The 7,456-nt window shown below is 45.2% G+C and overlaps 1 protein-coding gene across 4 annotated transcripts in view; it reads left to right on the forward strand.

The window, feature by feature from the left end:
- PPARA (peroxisome proliferator activated receptor alpha) overlaps positions 1-7,456 on the forward strand; it is a 64,095-nt gene that overhangs the window by 46,557 nt on the left and 10,082 nt on the right. For all 4 annotated transcript variants that reach the window (XM_059187280.1, XM_059187277.1, XM_059187278.1 and 1 more), the window contains exon 4: positions 6,285-6,445. In XM_059187280.1, the coding sequence (XP_059043263.1) occupies positions 6,285-6,445 (161 nt within the window). The remainder of the gene's footprint in view (positions 1-6,284; positions 6,446-7,456) is intronic.

The raw sequence follows: 7,456 nt of genomic DNA on the forward strand, positions 1-7,456 counted from the left end.
ACTTGTGCGAGCAGGGTGGGTGTGTAGTTGTAAAACCCCTGGAAAGCTCTGTTCCAGCCATGGATGGAAAGAGTGTGCAGACACCCACCTTCTCCGGGAAGATAGAGTCCACAGCGGCCACTCTGCCTGGATTTTCTCTCTCCCAAGTCCTCACCCTCAAACAGGAGGGATCCGAAATTACATTCTTCCATTTGTTTCAAGGTTGTGTTTTAGGTCGTTGTCAAGAACGATAATGTAAAATATATTCCTAAGCCATCTGAAAGCTCTGACATATAAGACCTGGAAATGTCGTATAAACTAGCCTCGTGGTCCATGTGCTCCCATCAAAAGCCACACCGGACCCAAGTCCTTGGGCAGACATACGCTTTGCATCTAAATAAAGTAAGAGCAAGGGTTTGTGGGGAGAGAGTTCCATCCTGGTCTTCAACCAATTCCAAGGAACTTTGTGGCAAAAACAGAAGAGGGGAAACTTAACAAAAAGTGATCATATTGAAACGTGTGCCACAGACACCCCTGACCCGCAGCCCTTGGCCCACCAGGCCCTGGGGTGTGCATCAGCTTCCCCGAACTGTTGTGGTTGATCCTTTTCATCATTTGGCATCATCTGTTGCTTCTTAAAATCTTGCTCTGCTTCCTTCCCAGGTTCTCCAGGGCTGGTGGGACTAGCTAATTTGAGATAAGATTACCGCTTCTTTGTAAATTAGATTTTTCCATCCCTCGGTGGTATTTCTGCATTATGCAAATTGCTCTGGAAGGGCCGTCTATAAAGTGTATTCACTTTAAACTTTATACCCAGGAGAACAGATGGGTGAGGCTGCTTGCGAGGCCCATCTATCTTTCTCCCCCGATTTTCCTTTGCAACTTTACGGCATACAGTAAACTGCACATAGTTAACGTGCACAATTTGATGTGTGAAACCATCACCACAATGAAAACAGTGACCAAAGCCATCACCTTCAAATTTATTTGTGCTCTTGTATAAACCCTCTTCCCCACCCCTTGGTCTCCCTCCCTCCCCTGAGCAACACCAATCTTTCTCTCTCCTTATAGATCTGTCTGTAGCTCCTAGAGTTTCATATAAAAAGAATAATGCCGTAGGTGTTCTTTTCAGCTGGCTTCTTCCACTCTTCAAAATTCTTTTGAGATTCATTTGCATCAAAGCACATACCAGAAGCTCAGGTTTTTTATGTGTTGTGTGGATACGCACTGTTTCTTTACCCACACACCTGTCGGTGAACATTTCAGTTGCTTCTGTGTATCAGCTGTTGCTAACGATGCTGCTGAGAACATTCATGTCCAAGTCTCTCTGTGGACGTGTGCTTTCGCTTCTCTCCGCTAAATACCTAGGAGCGAATGGGTGGGACGTAAGGTAGACGTATATGTGACTTTTAAGAAACTGCCAAAGTCTTTTCCAGAACAGTATATCGTATATCACTTTTTTTTTTAAGATTTTAATTATTTATTTGACGGAGAGAGAGCGCGAGCGCACAAGCAGAGAGAGAAGCAGGAGGGGGAGAGAGAGAAGCCGCCTTCCCGCCAAGCAGGGAGTGTGATGTAGGGCTCGATCCCAGGACTCCAGGATCATGACATGAGCCAAAGGCAGACGCTTAACTGGCTGAGCCACCCAGGTGTCCCTGTAAACATTTTCAGTGAAGCATAGTTGACACACAGTGTTACATCAGCTTCTGGTATACAACATGGTGATTTCACAGTTGCTTGCATGACACAGTGCTCTCCGCCACGCGCCATCACCGTCTGTCGCCATACAATGTCATCACGAGAGTTCAGACTGTACTTGCAATGCTGTACGTCTCTGCCCCGTGACTTGTTTATGTGATAACTCCAAGCTTGTGCCTCATGTGTACACATCTTCTTGGGTGACATTTCTGCTCAAACCTTTTGCCCATTTTTAAATTGAGTGGTTTCCTTGCTTTTGACTGTTGAGAAGTGTTCATATATTCTGGATACGAGTATTTTATCAGATGTGTGATTTCTGGATAGCTTCTCCTCGTCTGTGGCTTGTCTTTTCCTTCCCTTAGCAGTGGTTTTCAAGACACAGAAGTCCTTAATTTTGAAGAAGTGAATTGGTCAGTGGTTTTTTTCCCCATGGATCCTGCTTTCTGTGTCATAGTTAAGAAATATTTGCCTCACCCAAAGTCACTTTATTCTGTAAGTTTGACATTTTTTAGGTTTTACATTTTTGCCCTAGCTCTACGGAATTTGTCTAGATCTATTGAATTAATTTTCATATATGCCTCAAAACTCATTTCTTTTCTCTCTCTTTTGCATTTGTAATTGTTCTCACAGACTTTATTAAAAAGACTCTTATCTCAAAAAAAAAAAAAAAAAGACTCTTATTTCCACTATACAGCCTTTATATCTTCGTCAAAAATCAATAGGCTTTACCTGCCTGGGTCTATTTCAGTTCCATTGGTTTGTCTCATTTGACACCAGTGCCACTAATTTCTTCTTACTGTAAGGCCTGAAGGCAAGTTTCACTAAATTCTCCAACTTTATTCTTCTTTCCTGAAGATGTTTTGGGTGTGCTGGTAGTTTTAGAATCAGTTTTTTAATCTCTACCAAAAAAGTCTGCTGAGTCTGATTGGGATTGCGTTAAGTCAAAAGATCAATGTGAGGAGAATTGACATCTTACCAACACCAAGCTTTCTGAGCCATGAACTTATTTCCCCTCTTAGATAGCTCTTCATTAATTTCTCTCTGAGGGGGCGCCTGGGTGGCTCAGTCAGTTAAGCGTCTGCCTTCAGCTCAGGTCATGATCCCAGAGTCCTGGGATCCTGCTTGGCAGGGAGTCTGCTTCTGCCTCTGTCTCTCCCCACCACTGGCTTGTATGTGCTCTCTCTGTCAAATAAATCTTCAAAAAAATTTTATCTCTGCAATGTTTTCTAGTTTTTAGTGTACACATCTTTCATATTTTTCGGGTCAGATTTATTGCCAAGTGTTTCATATTTTATAGATTTTTAGAATTTTCTGCATAGGTAATTATGTCATCTGTACATAAAGACAGTTTTACTTCTTCCTTTTTAAGCTGGATGCCTTTATTTCTTTTTCTTGCCTTATTACACTGGTTGGAAATCTCCAGTATAATGTTGAATAAGGAGACACCCTTGCCTTATTCCTGATCTCAGTCTTTCATCCCTAAGTATGACAATAACCGTTTTTCATAGATACCCTTTCCTAGATTGAAGAAGTTCTCCTTCCCAGTTTTCTGTGAGTTTTTATCAGAAATTAATGTTGGATTTTGTCAAATACAATTCCTTCATCTAGTAGGATGATCATGTGACTTCTCTTTTTTTATGTGGTTGATACAACAAATTATACTATTTGATTTTCAAAGATTAGGTCAACTTTGTATTCCCAGAATAAATCCTATTTGGTCATAATGGATTGTCCTTTCTGTACATGGTGGACTTGTTAAAATTTTGTTAAGAATTTTGTGTCTTTGTTCATGAAGGATATTGGTTCTAGTTTTCCTCTAAAATCTTTATCTGGTTTTGGTATCAGATTAATGCTGGTCTCGTGGCATGAATTAGGAAACAGCCCCTCCTCTACAGTTTTCTGTATTTCTGTGGAATTGATACTAGTTATTCCTTAAATGGTTGGTAAATTTCACTTATGAAGCTTTTTTTTTTTTTTTTTTTCATCTCATTTCTCTCAGTGTTCCATTTTGGATAGTGGGTTTTTTGTTTGTTTTTTTGTTTGTTTTCTGTGTCTTCACATTTACTAATCTTTTCTTCCGCAGTGTCTGAGCCAGCTCTGATCCCATCCAGTTTATTTCTCACACTAGGTGGTGTAGTCTTACTCACTAGAAGTGCAATGTGGTGCTTTTCCACCCAGTCTCTAGTCTTTCATCCTGCTCCTTGAACGCATTAGGATAGTCATAACGTTAATCATCTGTGTTTGTTCAGGTGTAGCCTAACCCTGAAATCATGACCTGCGCGGAAATCAAGAGTTGGGCGCTTAGCCAACTAAGTCACCCAGGTGCCCCTGTAATTTTTTTTATCGGATGCCATGCATTGTGAACTTTGTTCATGATGGATATTTTTGTATTCCCATAAATACTTCTGAGTTCTGTTCTGGGACGCAGTTACTTGGAAAATGTTTGACCTTTTGGGTTCTGTGTTAGATGGAACCATAACAGTGTTAAGTCTGCCCCAATACTGAGGCAAAATCCTTCTGAGTCCCTTACCTGATGGCCTGTGGATTCTGAGGCTTTCACCGTGAGAGGTGGTCACGGAACTATATCCAGCCTTGTCAGAGTCCTGGCTGCTGCTCCCCTGCCCTTTCAGGTTGCTGCTGGAGTGTCTTTTCTTTCAGGCTCTCTTAGCTGATGGAGCAAAGAGATATGGGTATGTTCTAACCCATGTATACGCATAGGTCCACAAACATTTCCGTATGTCACCACTTGTATCTCTGTTTGTTGTGTGGTGCCTGCGGCACTAACCCGCAATCACATGGGTCATTCTCACCTCTCCCAGCCAATCTGCTAGCTCCTGCTCCCACAGTGAGAGGCCCGGCTCCCACACCACCATTCCTTCCATTCATGGTCTGTCTCCAGTCTACACAGTGGTTGCATCAGGGTGGCTAACCTGGACTCTGTGGGAGCTGCTTTCTCCACGGACACCCCAAGCAGACACGTAGCTCCTTTGCCTTTGGTCTCATAGATGCCACTCATTTCCAAGTTGCCTTCGGTGGGGTCTTCTCCACACCTCCTTCAGGGAAGCCATTCCGTGCATGTGTGGCACAGTGAGCTCACTTTGTCACTCATTCCCCCAGCATAGTTCCCCAACCTCCTAAATTTTTATTTGAGCACATGAAGGCTCACTCTGTACTGTAAAGTTCTGTGGGTTTTGACAAAGGCATCACATGTTGTGTCTTCACCATGATGTTTTCATATGAATCGTTTCACCATCTCCAAAAATCTGTTTTACCTGTTCATCTGCCTCCCACCCTCCCCCAGCAACTCACCTTTGGGCCAGACCTATGATTCCGCTTCCCCAAAGCATCAGATGTTCGGGTCGCACAGTTTCTGACCTTTCAGACCGGCTTTGCCCTCTTGTCCTCTCACCTACCGAAGGGCATCTTGGTTGCTTCCGATTTGGGGAGATTAACACTAAAGCTGATAGAGACATTCGTGTGTAAGTGTTTGTGTGAACTTAGTCCTCAGATCACGAATGGCTAAATACCTCAGAGTGTGATTCCTTTAAGACTGTTCTGCCAAACTGTCTTCCAGCGTGGCTGTACCTTTCTGCATTCCCACGAGCCATGGGCAAGCCTTCCTGTCGCCACATGTCCTCACCAACAGGCAGTGTTGTCAGAGCTTTGTCTGTTTGTTTAATTTAATTTTTTAAAAAGGTTTACTTATTTATTTAAGAGAGCAAGCACATGCACGTGCACAAGCAGGGGGAGAGGTACAGGGAGAAGGAGAAGCAGGCTCCCTGCTGAGCAGAGAGCCCAACACAGGACTCGATCCTGGGACCCTGAGATCATGACCTGAGCTGAAGGCGGACGCTCAGCCCGCTGAGTCCCCCAGGCGCCCCAGTGCTTGTCTGTTTGTTTTCACCAGTCTAATAGGTGCATAGGGACGTCTAATTTTAATTCACAGTTTCCCAATGGCAAGTGATACTGATTTGCTACCATTCTTCAGTGAGGCGTCAGTTCAGATCTTCTGCCCACTTTTTTAATTGAGCGGTTTGTTTTATTGTTGAGTTTTAAGACTTTTCTGTGTATTTTGGATACAAGTCTTTTATGAGATGTGTGTGTTGCGAACATTGTCTCCCTGCCCGTGGCTTGTCTTTTTTATTCTCTTGGCAGTGTCTTCTGCAGAGCAGAAAGAAGTTTTTAATTTTAAGGAAGTCAGCTTAATTTTTTTTTAATCTTTCATGGATTGTTGCTTCCGATGTTGCCCACATGGATTTTCATCCTGTATTCTGGTGTGATTTATGGAGTTAACATTTGCAGAAGAGTGGAGGGCAGCAAAGTAAAAATTGTGTGTAGGCCACGCCAAGGTCGGGGGTGAGGGGGAGACAGCTGGGGTTGTGGGTCCAGAACCCAGGGGCCTCCCAGCCGCTTTGCGGATGTAACCGCAGTAACTGGAGGCACACAGGGTGGGGGTGGGACAGCCCAGGACAGGGGCCAGCCCAGGCCGGGAGCTCTGCCTACTAGCAGGCGCCTCCTCACATGCAGTCGTGTCCTCTTGAACCTGGCATAGACATCGACGGCAACGTTGTCTGGAGCGCTCATCGGTCTTTCTCCTCTGTCCTCAGACACCCTCTCACCAGCTTCAAGCCCCTCGTCGGTCACGTACCCAGTGGCGGCCGGTAGTGCTGATGAACCTTCCAGCATAGCCTTGAACATTGAATGTAGGATCTGTGGGGACAAAGCTTCAGGCTACCATTATGGAGTTCACGCGTGTGAAGGCTGTAAGGTACGGTGGACCCCAGCAGGGGAGAGTGTCCCTGCTTGGGACAATGGCTGCTTCTTTTTAAGCACAGATTTTGATCATCACTAAAAGGATCCGTCAGTCAGTGGTGTCAGGCCCCCACATCGTGCTTTTAGGACTGTGTGTGCACTCTCAGCTTCGGTATTTCATGTACCTGATACGCGCAGGGTCTCGTCATCTCGTGTTCAGTTAAAGTTGGAACTCTTCCCTGTGCATGCTGAGACGGTCTGCTGACTTTGGAAGACACCACAGCCCTTCCTGGTGTGGGCACAACCCACGTCCTTGACAGCCGCGCCGCACCGGAGCCCGGGCTGGCCTTGGAGGCCTGGGCTGTGGGGAGAAAGGGCCACGCTGCCTTCCGACGGGCAGAATTCTCTCTTCAGCCTCCTCATGCTCCTGGCCTGCTCTGGCCCTCCCCACTTTACAGACTTAGAGATCCAGCTGAGGGAAGGCGCCAACCTCCCTCCTGTCCCCCAAGAAATTGCTGTCCCTGCTCCCGCAGGCGTTCCAGACCTGCCCGGTGTGAAACAGGCAGTGGGAAGTGGGAAGCAAACAGAGACAGCACCAAAGCAAATACAGACGCTTCGCAAGCCTTCTGACCATGAACTTGTGAAAGAAGTTACTTGCAGAGTAACTTTTGCCCCAGGGCCGTGCCTGAGTTCCTGTTGTTACATTTTGTTTCTCGTGGACTAAATACTAAAGGTTCTTACTGGGTAGAGTTTAAGATAAGCTTTTGTGAAGTGTGATTGTTCTTTACCACCAGGTGGCTGCCTTTTATGAGTTCATTGTGATTTTAGTCTGGAAGGTAGGGGCTAGTATTCGCTTACACAGAGATCCGTGCAGTCACAGATCGGGATGTGAGTTGGGGAGGGAAAGCGACACTTGGACAAATTAAGACTAAGTGACTCTGGGAGACGATAACCATTGTCTTCCCAAGCCAGACAAGGACGTCTTGAAACGGCTTTGAATTTTGCCTCACTTTGTTGGTTTTTCGTC

Source organism: Mustela lutreola, chromosome 8 (genome assembly GCF_030435805.1).
Source record: "Mustela lutreola isolate mMusLut2 chromosome 8, mMusLut2.pri, whole genome shotgun sequence".
Lineage (NCBI taxonomy): Eukaryota > Metazoa > Chordata > Mammalia > Carnivora > Mustelidae > Mustela > Mustela lutreola.